Source organism: Triticum dicoccoides, chromosome 3A (genome assembly GCF_002162155.2).
Source record: "Triticum dicoccoides isolate Atlit2015 ecotype Zavitan chromosome 3A, WEW_v2.0, whole genome shotgun sequence".
Lineage (NCBI taxonomy): Eukaryota > Viridiplantae > Streptophyta > Magnoliopsida > Poales > Poaceae > Triticum > Triticum dicoccoides.
Window position 1 is genome coordinate 451,551,330 of NC_041384.1, and position 13,353 is coordinate 451,564,682.

At 51.4% G+C, this 13,353-nt stretch overlaps 1 protein-coding gene across 1 annotated transcript; it reads right to left on the bottom strand.

The window, feature by feature from the left end:
* Positions 1-7,588: 7,588 nt before the first annotated feature.
* On the bottom strand, positions 7,589-9,459 carry LOC119268524 (protein trichome birefringence-like 21). Its single transcript, XM_037550183.1, has 2 exons — positions 8,733-9,459; positions 7,589-8,651 (listed from the first exon to the last, which is right to left on the bottom strand). Exons 1-2 carry the CDS (start codon positions 9,177-9,179, stop codon positions 7,881-7,883), a joined length of 1,218 nt encoding a protein of 405 aa, XP_037406080.1. The 5' UTR covers positions 9,180-9,459; the 3' UTR covers positions 7,589-7,880.
* Between the last annotated feature and the right edge of the window lie 3,894 nt (positions 9,460-13,353).

Genomic DNA, 13,353 nt, shown 5'->3' on the forward strand with positions numbered 1-13,353 from the left:
ACTGGACTGCAGTTAAGCCCCCGAGTGGGAGGGCTGCTTTCCACTCGGTAGGATTTTTTCAAACTTAGGCGAGTGCCTGACTGCAGCTAAGTCCTCAAGCGAGAGAACTTAGGCGAGTACTGGACTGCAGCTAAGCCCCCGAGTGGGAGGGCTGCTCTCCACTCGGTAGGATTTTTTCAAACTTAGGCGAGTGCCTGACTGCAGCTAAGTCTTCAAGCGAGAGAACTTAGGCGAGTACTGGACTGCAGCTAAGCCCCCGAGTGGGAGGGCTGCTCTCCACTCGGTAGGATTTTTTTTCAAACTTAGGCGAAACGGATTCGCAGCTAAGACTCCGAGTGGGAGGTTGGCTCGCCACTCGATAGGAAATCGTTTTTATAAACTTAGGCGAAGCGGATTCGCAGCTAAGCCACCCACTGGGGGATTAACAAAAACAATAATAATCACTGGGAAAATTATAATGCTCTTGTCTTTGATAAATAAACTACAGGAGTTTTTTATTATTACATCTTATCTGAATGATAACTCATGTATAAAAGGGGCGGAGTAGCTCCGCATTCCAGGCTCGTGGCTCATCAATCTGGCGATCGACATTGTAGAGGTGGTATGCTCCATTGTGGAGGAATCTGGTGACTATGAAGGGGCCTTCCCAAGTAGGAGCGAGCTTGTGTGGTTTCTGCTGATCCACTCGGAGGACTAAGTCTCCTTCTTGGAAGGCTCGGTTCTTCACGTTTCTGGCATGGAATCGACGCAAGTCTTGCTGATAGATGGTCGATCGAATCAAGGCCATTTCTCTTTCTTCTTCTAGGAGGTCAATTGCGTCCTGCCGAGCTTGTTCTGCTTCATCTTTAGAGTAGAGCTCGACTCGGGGAGCGTTGTGAAGCAGGTCACTCGGTAAGACTGCCTCGGCTCCGTAGACCAAAAAGAATGGGGTTCTTCCGGTCGATCGATTCGGGGTTGTTCTTAATCCCCAAAGGACTGATGGAAGCTCGTCGACCCATGCACCTGCTGCGTGCTTGAGATCGCGCATCAATCGGGGTTTCAATCCTTTGAGAATCAGGCCGTTCGCCCTTTCTGCTTGCCCATTCGACTGGGGGTGAGCGACCGAAGCATAGTCGACTCGAGTGCCCTGAGAGGCGCAAAAGGCCCTAAATTTGTCGGAATCGAAGTTTGACCCGTTGTCGGTGATGATGTTGTGTGGAACTCCATATCTGAATATCAACTCTCTGATGAAACTGATAGCGGTGCAAGCATCAAGATTCTTGATAGGCTTGGCTTCAATCCATTTGGTGAACTTGTTGACTGCTACCAGCACATGAGTGAAGCCGCTCCTGCCTGTTCTCAGTGGTCCAACCATGTCTAGCCCCCAAACAGCGAAGGGCCAGACGAGTGGAATGGTTTTCAAGGCTGACGCGGGCTTGTGCAACATATTGGAGTAATACTGACATCCTTCACATTTGTCGACTATCTCTTTTGCCATCTCATTGGCTCTTGGCCAGTAGAACCCCGCTCGGTATGCTTTAGCCACAATGGTCCGAGAGGACGCATGATGACCACAGGTCCCCAAGTGGATATCGTTAAGGATCATCTGACCTTCTTCTGGTGTAATACACTTCTGGCCGACCCCAGTCGTGCTTCCTCTATATAATTGTCCCTTTATGACTGTAAAGGCCTTGGATCGACGGACGATCTGTCGAGCCTCTTCTTCGTTTTCTGGGAGTTCTTTCCTTAGGATGTACGCGATGTACGGTTCTGTCCAGACGGGAGTGATAACCAAGACTTCCATGATCAGGTCGACCACAGCTGGAACTTCAATTTCAGTTGGATCCGTGGCACTTTTTGGCTGCGGGGCCTCTTCAGTGAAGGGATCATCCTGGACTGATGGTGTGTGGATGTGTTCCAAAAACACATTGCTGGGAATGGCTTCTCTTTTGGAACCTATTTTTGCCAGATCATCAGCTGCTTGATTTTTCAGTCGGGGTATGTGATGAAGCTCTAACCCTTCGAATTTCTTCTCCAGCTTTCTCACTGCATTGCAATAACCAGTCATGGCTGGACTTCTGACGTCCCATTCCTTCATCATTTGATTAACCACCAAATCTGAGTCGCCATAGACCATGAGGCGACGGACGCCGAGTGAAATGGCCATGCGCAACCCATATAAAAGTGCTTCGTATTCTGCCTCGTTGTTAGAGGAATCAAAGTGGATTTCAAGAACATATCTGAGTTTATCTCCTCTGGGGGAGACCAACACCACTCCGGCGCTGAAACCATTTAGCATCTTGGAACTGTCGAAGAACATGGTCCAATGCTCCGAGTGAATCTGAGTCGGCAGTTGTTGTTCAATCCACTCGGCGACGAAATCCGCGATTGCCTGGGACTTGATAGCTTTCTTTGCCTCAAACTTGATATCTAGAGGAAGGAGTTCAATCACCCATTTTGCCACTCGACCAGTTGCGTCCCTGTTATGCAAGATCTCTGACAACGGAGCGTCGCTGACGACTGTAATGATCGATGCGGGGGAGAGGAAAATGGTCTTTCAGGCAGGCCCAATTGATATGTTTAAAGTCAATGCACATGCAAAGTGACTTGTCCTTCTTGGGGACCATGAAAACATTGGTGAGCCACTCGGAGTGGTAGATTTCTCAGATGAACTCTGCTGCTAAGAGCCGAGCCACCTCTTCGCCAATGGTCTTTCTCTTCTGGACGGCGGACCGCCGGAGATGTTCTTTGACAGGTTTCACTTTTGAGTCAACTCGTAGGCGGTGCTCAGCCAGCCCCCTGGGAACACCCGGCATGTCAGAAGGCTTCCATGCGAAGATGTCCCAGTTCTCACGGAGGAACTGGATGAGCGCTTCTTCCTATTTGGAGTCGAGTTTTGTCGAGATATGAGTTGGAGCAGCGCTGGGGTCGGTCGGGTGGATGTGAGCTGTCTTCGTATCGCCAGTCGACTGAAAAGCTGACTCTGTAGCGGGCTTCTTGGCTCGCAACAAATCACTCGGGTCTGCAGTCTTCTGGTATTCCTGCAACTCCACCACTGCCATCTGAGCATCAGTGATCTTCGAACCTTTCTGAAAACATTCTTCCGCTTTCTTCCGATTGCCCGTAATAGTGATCACACCTTTGGGGCCAGGCATATTCAATTTGAGGTACACGTAACATGGTCGGGCCATGAAGCGTGCATAAGTCGGCCTCCCCAAAATAGTGTGGTAGGCACTCTGGAAGTCTACAACTTCAAATGTCAATTTTTCTTTGCGGTAATTTTTGAAATCACCGAAAACCACATCAAGAGCAATCTGGCCGAGTGATTCAGCCTTCTTCCCAGGAATGACTCCATGGAAACTCATGTTGCTGGCACTGAGTCTGGACATCGGAATGCCCATCCCTTTTAACGTCTCAGCATACAATATGTTCAAACCACTGCCACCATCCATCAGGACTTTGGTCAGTTGAGTGCCTTCAACAACTGGGTCGACCACCAAAGCTTGCCTCCCAGGGGCGGCGATGTGAGTTGGGTGGTCGGACTGGTCAAATGTTATGGCAGTCTGAGACCATTTCAGGTAACTAGGTGTCGCCGGAGCGACCATATTCACCTCTCGGTTAATAACTTTCAGTCGACCTCTGCTTTCAACATCGGCAAAAATCATCAGAGTGGAATTGACCTGAGGGTATCCGTCGTCACTATCTTCCTTGTCCTCAATCTTGTCTGACTCCTTTTCCTTACCTTTGGGCTGCTTGCCCTGGAACTGCTGGATCAAGAGTCGACACTGTCGAGTGGTATGTTTCGGGTAAATGAAATTACCCTCTTCATCTTTCTTTGTGTGGACGAGACATGGTAAGTACAACACATCATTTCCGTCCTGGTCTTTAACCTTTTTGGGGTTCCAAGGTCCTTTAGGTTTCCCTTTAAACTTTCCTTGGGTTAAAGCCAAGGCTTCCCCGGGAGCCGCTGGCTCGGCTTTTCGCTTCTGTTTCCGATTGGAATTTCCTCCGGTTTCTTGGGCGATTGACTTGAGCTTGCCACTCCTGAGTCGATCCTCATCTTCACCATTAGCGTACTTGGTGGCAATCTCCATCATCCGATTCAGGGACATATCTCCGGTTCGACCGAATTTCAAATTCAGTTCTCTGTACTTGACGCCTTCCTTGAAGGCACAAACTGCTTGGTGGTTAGGTACATTCTCCACCGAGTGATGTAACGTGATCCACCTCTGGATGTAATCCCTCAAAGTTTCATTCGGCTTCTGCACGCAAGACCGCAGTTCCGTCAGCCCTGCCGGTCGCTTGCATGTGCCTTCAAATGTGGTGACAAACACTCGGGAGAGATCTTTCCAAGTGTAAATGCTGCTAGGGGCTAACTGGTTCAGCCACGCTCTGGCCGAGCCCTCCAACATGAGAGGCAGGTGCTTCATGGCCACTTCATCATTGTCGCCGCCAATCTGGATGGCCAATCGGTAGTCCTCAAGCCAAGTATCGGGCTTGGACTCGCCAGTGAACTTACTGACTCCAGTCGCCAATCTGAAGTTGGGAGGAATCACAGCGGCCCTGATGGCTCTACTAAAGCACTCTGGCCCCGAAACATGTACTCTACTGCTGGTAGGTGCATCTCTGTCGTGACCTTCTCGGTGAGCCCTGTTCCTGTCGACCAAACCTTCGATGAGAATGGATCTCGCATCAAAGCCTGGCCCTCTGGGGTCGACTGGAATCCTTCGCCCACCACTATGAGGGCGCCGGTCATCCTGCTGGCGAGGCACATACGACCCGCTCCTCGGGGAAGGCGTGGGCACTCGACGTCGACCGTCACGATCGACTCGGTGATCATACTGCTCATGGTTCCCATACTGGTCACGCCGGTCTCCACGTCCCTCACGCCTTGGGGGCGATCTCGGGCTGTGAGCCGACTGGACTGTGTCCCTGGCAACGGATCTGCTGTGAATCCTGTTCCGCGACTGAGAAACAGCGGAATTCTGGTCTCCTGCTGCCCGGAGTAACGCTCGGATCTGCAGCAAGCCTCTGCCAGCCTCCGACTGGGAAGGCTGAATCGACTCCGTAATACGGGCCGCAGCTGCTAAATTCTGAATCGGAGTTCGATATACCTGCGGGGGCGGAAAGAGCTGACGTCGACTGGATTCGGGAACCCGTTGTCGCGCACGCTCGTCGAGTGCTCGCTGGAGGTTCTCCAGTCGAGTGCGCTCGGCCAAGTTTGCCAGGCGCGCGTCTTCCAAGGCGCGAGCCTCGAGGGTTTCTCCAACGATAGGAGTGTGCAGTGCATCCACGTTCCGGCGGCGAAGTTCTTCTCTCTACAGCGACGTGAGAGGCTCGGGAAGATACTCCTCATGGGGACGCGACGGGTCACCTCCACCCACGCCTCCGTCGGTGCGGGGAAAACCGGGAGGACTGGGCGGTCCATCGACCATCAGAACCTCCGCCGTCGGATCGCTGCTGTCGCACTCGGATGCGGTCTCTGCGGAGCCAGTCGACAGGTCGAACAGGCCGTAGAGGGATTCGTCGGGCTCGATTGCCGCGACTTGAGGGGTGACCGACTGACGTGCCACCGCGTGTCTCACCCACTGCTGAGGTCTCGACCGACCGGAGCGCTTGCGCCGGCGAGAAACTGGGAGGGAGGACAACACAGGAGCCGACCGGTAGGGGGTCGACGGTTGCCGCAGGAGAACGCCGCGGATGCACGCGCTAAAGTGTGTTGCCCCGTGAACAGGGAGTGCGTCCACGTCGAGCGGAGCCTCCTGGAGCCAAGCAGAGTCGTCGACGATGAACGTGAGCGCACCGAGACGGATCTCGCGGCCCTCCACCAAAACTCCGCCGAAAACCATGATGATTCGGGTCGGAAAAGGTCGCAACTCCTCCAACAAACACTAAAACACCTGCCCCACGGTGGGCGCCAACTGTCGTGGTTCCAAGTCTGACAGTAGTGTAGGGGGGTAAGTATGGAGAGACAAGATCTTAGCTATGGAGGAGTTGTAAGAACGCAAGGTTTACGAGTTCAGGCCCTTCTCGGAGGAAGTAATAGCCCTACGTCTCGGAGCCCGGAGGCGGTCGACTGAATTATGAGAGTATGAATTACAGGGGTGCGAACCCTTGTCTCGGAGGAGGAGGTGGCTTATATAGAGTGCGCCAGGACCCAAGCCAGCCCACGTTACAAGGGTTCAATGTACATTAAGGCAGGGCGTTACTGGTAACGCTAGTAATAAAGTGCTATGATGACCATAAAAGCTACTTAATAACCAACCGTTAGCATGCGGAGTTCCTTTAGGCCACCTAACCGTCGAGTGGCTTGGTCTTGGTCGAGTGATTGCTTCTTAATCGAGTATCTTCAAGTCCGTCGAGTGAGACGCCTTCAAGTCGATTGAAAGATGATTTCTTCCGGAGATGTCCTTGGGTAGGTCAGTTTGGACAGGTCCATGACCCTACCCTAGGTACATAGCTTCATCACCAGCAACCGACATACACGCCAACATACAAAAAATGCCTCTCGGCCATAGTTCCTCATCTTGGCCGTAGTTCATATTGGCAGACATGTGGACATACGAAACAATCACGTCTCGATCATAATTCATGCATCTCGGCCGGGAAGGAGGAGGCGGCGGGTTTAGACGCGTCGGCCATGGCGCGAGGGCGGAAGGGTTTTGTGGGAGTGAAGAGAACGGCGCTTGTTTGTACTAGATAGGCTGACCAGAGGAGGACAAGGGAAGGACGTTTTGGGCGTGCGGGCGGATGCAAATCCAGCCCAAATTTAAATTGAAAATGGGTAAAATGGACGGATGTCCAGTTGCGTTGCCGCGTACACAAAAAAGAATGTGTCGCCGCGTTGAAGTTGGCCTTTAGGATCAAAATGTCCGCTACGGTGACGTAGCCGCGCCTATCATGGAGTCGTGGCTGTGGTGATGATCCTACTACTACCTGCTACCTAGTCGTGCGCCACCCACCCTGCCGTCGTGAACAAGTGGCTGTCGTGCGCGCGCCTTTACCCCGAAACCGAATGAACGGAGCCGGCCGTACGCACGCGTTTCTCTTGGTAGTGTGGCAAACAGATATAGGGTTGAAATAGATCGGGATAAGTAAATATAAGGTGCTGGTTTCAGGGATTTGAAGTTCAGGGTTTGATCTCGACCATTAATACAACTTCAAGGTTTTAAACAGACTTCACTCTGCTCCTGTAGCTCGTGACGGAGCGTGCCACCGCCCTCGAGTCCTAGTACTGGTAGCAGCACTAACTTGCTTCCAGCCGGCCAGCCATATAGGTTCCGGAACGTACTCCGTGGATGCAGCGTGCAGAGGTTGAAAGCCATGGGCTGGCGCACACCGACCAACACAAATTCACCGAAAAAAGCGCGGCGAGAGAGGCCCCCACCTCCGACAAGCGTGCAGTGCACCGCCTCTGCTTTCCGGTGTGCAGCTGGACTCTGTCCCGGGCGCCATCAGTGCGATCCATCCATACGCAGACGCAGACGGTGACGGTCAGAACTCACAGCCACCGCACCGCACGGCCCCAGGGAAGTTACGCGCCTTTACTTTGGAGCCCGTAGCTTGCTTGCGAATGGAATCCAATACGAGGTGCAAACCGCAACTTTCGTCACAATCCAAGATGACTTAGTGTTTTTTTCAATCGAAGAAAAGGGGAGAGGAGCTTCTTTTGCTCACTCTTTCCGTGACGACCGACAAAAAAGTTGGCGTCGTCAATAGTAGTTACCACCACCACACCCATCAATCAAAGGCATGGAAAGCGGATCGACCGGTAGTAGTAGGGAAGAATGAGATGAGATGAGGTGAAACAATTCATTATCAAAATTGGCTTGGAGCATATCCTTTGATCAGATCTGTGTGCCCACCGTCGCCGATGGATGAGAACGGGAACGGGGACTGGGCTAGACGAGCATCATCTGGAACAAGAGGTCGTTCCAGATGTCGATGGGGCCGGGCAGGCACCAATGGATGCAGTCGTTGTAGAGCTGCACCTTCTCGTTGGGCCAGTGGCCGTAGCGGCTGGGGTGGCCGTCGGGCCGCATCAGCATGGCGGCCGTGGCGTCCATGAGCATCAGCCGCAGCCCCTTGGCCCGCGCGGCCTTCTCCGCGGCGCGGTACTCCTCCATCTGCGCCGTGTAGAAGTGCAGGTCGCGGCCCTCCATCACCGTCTGGTTGCTCCGGACCGGCTCCGTCCGCTTGCAGTTGCCGCCCTGGTCCCAGGTCCCGTTCTCGAAGTGCGACATGGGCGACAGCATCCGCACCATCACCCGCCCCTTCACCTTGGCCTCCAGGGCGTTGATCGCCCGCAGCGACACCCGCCACGCCTTGCGCTGCGAGTAGTAGAGCGTCAGGTCCGGCACGCCGTACTGCCGGCTGCAGAAGCTGCACCCGATGAGCCGCCGCTTCTCGTAGAAGAGCGAGGGGCGGGAGAACCAGTTGGCCGCCGACACCAGCACGTAGTCGAACCGGGGCACCTGCGACACCCACTTGTCGTCCGGCTCGTCCAGGTACAGGCTGTAGTGCCCCGTGTGCGCCGGGTCGTCGTGGTCGGGCTCCCGCGCCCGCACCAGGAACGGCGACCAGAACATGTTGATGGTGAAGTTGTACGCCCGGTAGTGGTACACCTTGTTCTGGTCCGTCGGGTTCGCCGAGATGTCCTTGGGATACGCCACCTGCAATCCATTTGTTCAGCCTCAAAGCCTCAAAGCTCAATCCAGTGCGCAAACATGGCAGGCGAGGAAAATGTACGGTACCTGTGAGAGGAGGCAGAGCAGGGACTGCATATGGTTGCGAGCCAGGGAGTCCCCGACGAAGGCCAGAGACTTGTGGCGGACGAACTGCAGGAACTGGACGGGGTCGAAGCGCGGCAGCTCGCAGCCGGACGGCCTCCACCGCCACTTGAGGAAGCCGAGGTCGGGGCGGCCGTATTTGAGGCAGTTCTGGTGCTCCTGGATCATGCCGCACGTCTTGTGGGTGTAGTAGGGCGCCTCCGCGTCGGGCACCCACTCGCCGCGGAAGATGTCGCAGTACTTCATCACGCTCACCACCGGCGTGGACGACGCCAGCTTGGTGGCGCGCGGCACGCCGACGCCGCCGAGCCCGAAGTACTGCGCGTTGGTCAGCAGGATGAGGATGGCCAGCGCCGAGAAGTAGACCGGCACGGGCCCGAACAGGACCTTCACCAGGAGATGGAGCTTCATCTTCCTCTCCCTCCCGCTGCCTATCTTAGCTCCTATACTACGTACACCTATGTCTACTTACAGCCTGCAGCAATCGGCAAGCAAGGAGAGAAAAACCATGGATATCTATCTAGCTTGAGCTTGGTACTCTACCACACGAAGAAGAAAGAAGCAAGAGGCAGCAGCGCACGAGGAAGGGGATGATGGGTGGGTGGCTCTTTTTTGCCTTTGCCGGGCGGTGCTTGCTTTGCGGACCCTGTCTCTCTCGGCTATCTCTGCGGGTGCGAGGAGATGAGGTGCTGCTTCTTGAAGGCGGTGGACGCGGAGGAGAAGAGAGTAGGTGCGCGGTTCATTTCAATATTGACAGGTGGGCTCGCCGAGGAACATGTCTGTCTTTTTCCATATTAAATATTACTAAAATGTAAACAGCCTGCAACCGTCCGGAGTGCACGGTTCAGACATGTTGTGTCATCTAACACGGTCCTGCATCGGTCAGCAGAGCGGTCCGAATGTAACTTCTCATGCAAATCGGAGACAAACGTGAGCTTTGCGGGTGTTTGGATAGCACCTGCGTCCGCTTCTAACCACTCTGGCCCATCCGAAATTCTTCTCCCTCGCCCACGTACCTTCTTGCCCGGCACCGACTGTCTGCATTCATGCTAATGTAGAGAGGACACGACCTCTTACTGCATGTGCCATCTAAGCGGCGCGTCCGCCGAGATGTTGCCCATGATGCGTCTTCAATTTCCGCGGTTGTTCAATGCAGGAGAAACGTTACTGGACGGGGCGCATATCTATCACGCCCGTTCAGTGCACCGTCTATCTGTATACCTCCATTAACGAAGTTCGCCGGTCGAGAAACCTGTTGGGAAACGCAGTATTTTAAAAAATTTGCCTACGATCACACAAGATCTATCTAGGAGATGCATAGCAAAGAGAGGAGAGATTGTGTCCACGTACCCTCATAGACCGAAAACAGAAGCGTTTAGTAACGCGGTTGATATAGTCGAACGTCTTCGCAATCCAACCGATCCAAGCACCGAACGTACGACACCTCCGCATTCAGCACACGTTCAGCTTCATGATGTCCCTCGAACTCTTGATCCAGTTGAGCCCGAAGGAGAGTTCCGTTAGCACGACGGTGATGATGAAGTTACCCGCGCAGGGCTTCACCTAAGTACTACGACGATATGACCGAGGTGTGTAACTGTGGAGGGGGGCACCGCACACGGCTAAGAGATTGTCTGTTGTGATATTGGGTGCCCCCTGGCCACGTATGTAAAGAAGGGAGGGAGAGAGGAGGCCGGTCAGGTTGGGCGCACCAAGGGGGGAGTCCTACTTGGACTCCTAGTCCAAGTAGGATTCGCCCCCTCCTCCCCTTTCCTTTTTTTCCACCGGAGGGAAAGGGAAGGAAGAGAGGGGGGAAAGGAAAGAGGGGAGGCCTCCCCCTCCCCGAGTCCAATTCGGTTTGGGCAAGGGGAGGGTGTGCCCCTCTCTTGTGGCCCTTTCTCCTCTCCTCCAATAAGGTCCACTAGGCCCAATACTTCTCCCAGGGGTTTTCGGTAACCTCCCGGTACTTCAGAAAAATGCCCGAATCACTCAGAATCATTCCAATGTCCAAATGCAACCTTCCAATATATGAATCTTTATGTATCGACCATTTCAAGACTCCTCCTTATGTCCGTGATCTCATCCGGGACTCTGAACAAACTTCGGTTCATCAAAACACGTAACTCATAATACAAATCGTCGTCGAACGTTAAGCGTGCGGACCCTACGGGTTCAAGAACTATGTAGACATGACCGAGACATATCTCCGGTCAATAACCAATAGCGGAATCTGGATGCTCATATTGGCTCCTACATATTCTACGAAGATCTTTATCGGTCAAACCGCATAACAACATACGTTGTTCCCTTTGTCATCGGTATGTTACTTGCCCGAGATTCGATCGTCGGTATCGTCATACCTAGTTCAATCTCATTACCGGCAAGTCTCTTTACTCATTCCGTAGTGCATCATCCCGTGACTAACTCATTAGACACATTGCTTGCAAGGCTCATAGTGATGTGCATTACCGAGAGGGCCCATAGATACCTCTTCGATATACGGAGAGACAAATCCTAATCTCGATCTATGCCTACTCAACAAACACCATCGAAGGCACCTACAACGCATCTTCATAATCACCCAGTTACGTTGTGACGTTTGATAGCACACAAGGTGTTCCTACGGTATTCGGGAGTTGCATAATCTCATAGTCTGAGGAACATGCATAAGTCATGAAGAAAGCAATAGCAGAAAAACTAAACGATTATTATGCTAAGCTAACAGATGGGTCTTGTCCATCACTGTAGCGACCAGACCTCAAACAGTCTGATCTCTGTGCTCCGGTGTCATCCCTGGATCAGTAATGCTGACACCACATAGTACTCGGAGGATTTATAGCAGAGTAGCAATCACACACTTATTACATCGAGTGTCTCAAAAGAGAACTTATTACAATAAATATGGCTTAAGGCCATCTAATAACGATAACAGTGGAAGGCTTGGAAGATAAGTGAGTCCATCAGCTCCAATGGCATCACTGAGTATAGAACCACAACCTAAAACTCCTTAATCGTCGTCTGAAGAGTCTGCAACATTAACGTTGCAGCCCGAAACGGGTCAGCACATGGAATATGCTGGCAAGGTAACACATAGAGAGTAATGGAATGAAACAGCTATACTATATGCATATTTGGCTGGTGGAAAACTCTATGGTTACAGTTTTGCGTAAAGCCAATTTTTCCCTACTTCAAAGGAATAAATTTATTTAACTATCATGGTAGTTGTTAAACATTGAGAATGGTTGACAGCATTCTCAATCTCAATTAAGCATCATCATTAAATATAGCCCAACAAAATTAATTTACAGTAACATGTTGAGATTCACATGATAATCCAAATACTAGATACTCAAGATGTCCATAACCGGGGACACGGCTAACCATGATTAGTTTATTACACTCTACAGAGGTTTGCGCACTTTTCCCCACAAGACTCGATCGCCTCCGTTTGGTTTCTCGCACTACATGGTGTTTGAGAAGACGGATGATCGAGACATAGTCTTTCAGAAGTGCTAGCACCTTACGATCGGGTAGACCATACCACCTACATCCCCTACATCTGCTAGTCTACCACTGTAAGAGTTCGCACGACTTAGTCAACTATGCTAGAACCCATAATAGCTTGTGGCTGCATACGGAAGTTTCTAGTATGAATAGTCTCATGATCCCTTTGAGCCTGGGTGGCGGTCCAAAAGAAAACAGACAAGTCCTGAAATACCCAGGTGCCTCAATCCACTCAGATGTGTGTTTAAGTTGCCACCTTAGATAAACCATTAATTAACAAACTCACATCTGTCATGGATTTCACTCACCCAATCCACGTCTACTAGCATAGCATGGCATAATAAGCAAACGTAGAAGTAACTCCCAAAGGTTTGATAATAAACAGGTAATAGGTACTACCTCATCTACTTCCCATCCCACAATTTAATTAGATCCTAATCATGCAATGTGTGAGGATTGATCTAATGCAATAAAACTAGGTAGTAGAAAAGGTATGATCAAAGTGTTACTTGCCTTGCTGATGATCCGCGAAACCTAACGATTCGAAGTAACAAGCGGCGCACTCTGGGTACTCTATCGCAGACAAACAAACAAGCATACAATAAGTACTTATCTAATGCACAGGTAAAACTCAAATAAGAAATCTAACCAGAAAGTTCAACTTAAGAACTCCGGTTGGCAAAAAGAATTAAATCGAACGAAGCAACGAAAGTCAAACGGCGAAAGAAAACAACTTCGTTCTACTAATCTGGATCTAGGGAAAATTTTACAGTAGCAAAATCTTGTTTAAGTTGGTTAAACGGATAGAGGGTTTCGAGACGAATCTCTAGGCGCTTGAATCGCCTGATTCCGATAAACGAGCGAAAAGTTATACTAAAACGAAAATCAGATTAGGAATCGCGATCAGAAAAATCGCGGATTTAACCCGAGAAAAAGAAAAACGACGAACGCTCGCTAGAACGAACGAACGGACGAACGCTCACTATTTAAATAAACCGTAAAAACCGATCTTTTTAAAAAACCAAAACTAAAAAAACCGACGAAATCCGACTTTTTTTAAAAAAAAACTTCGCACGGAAGT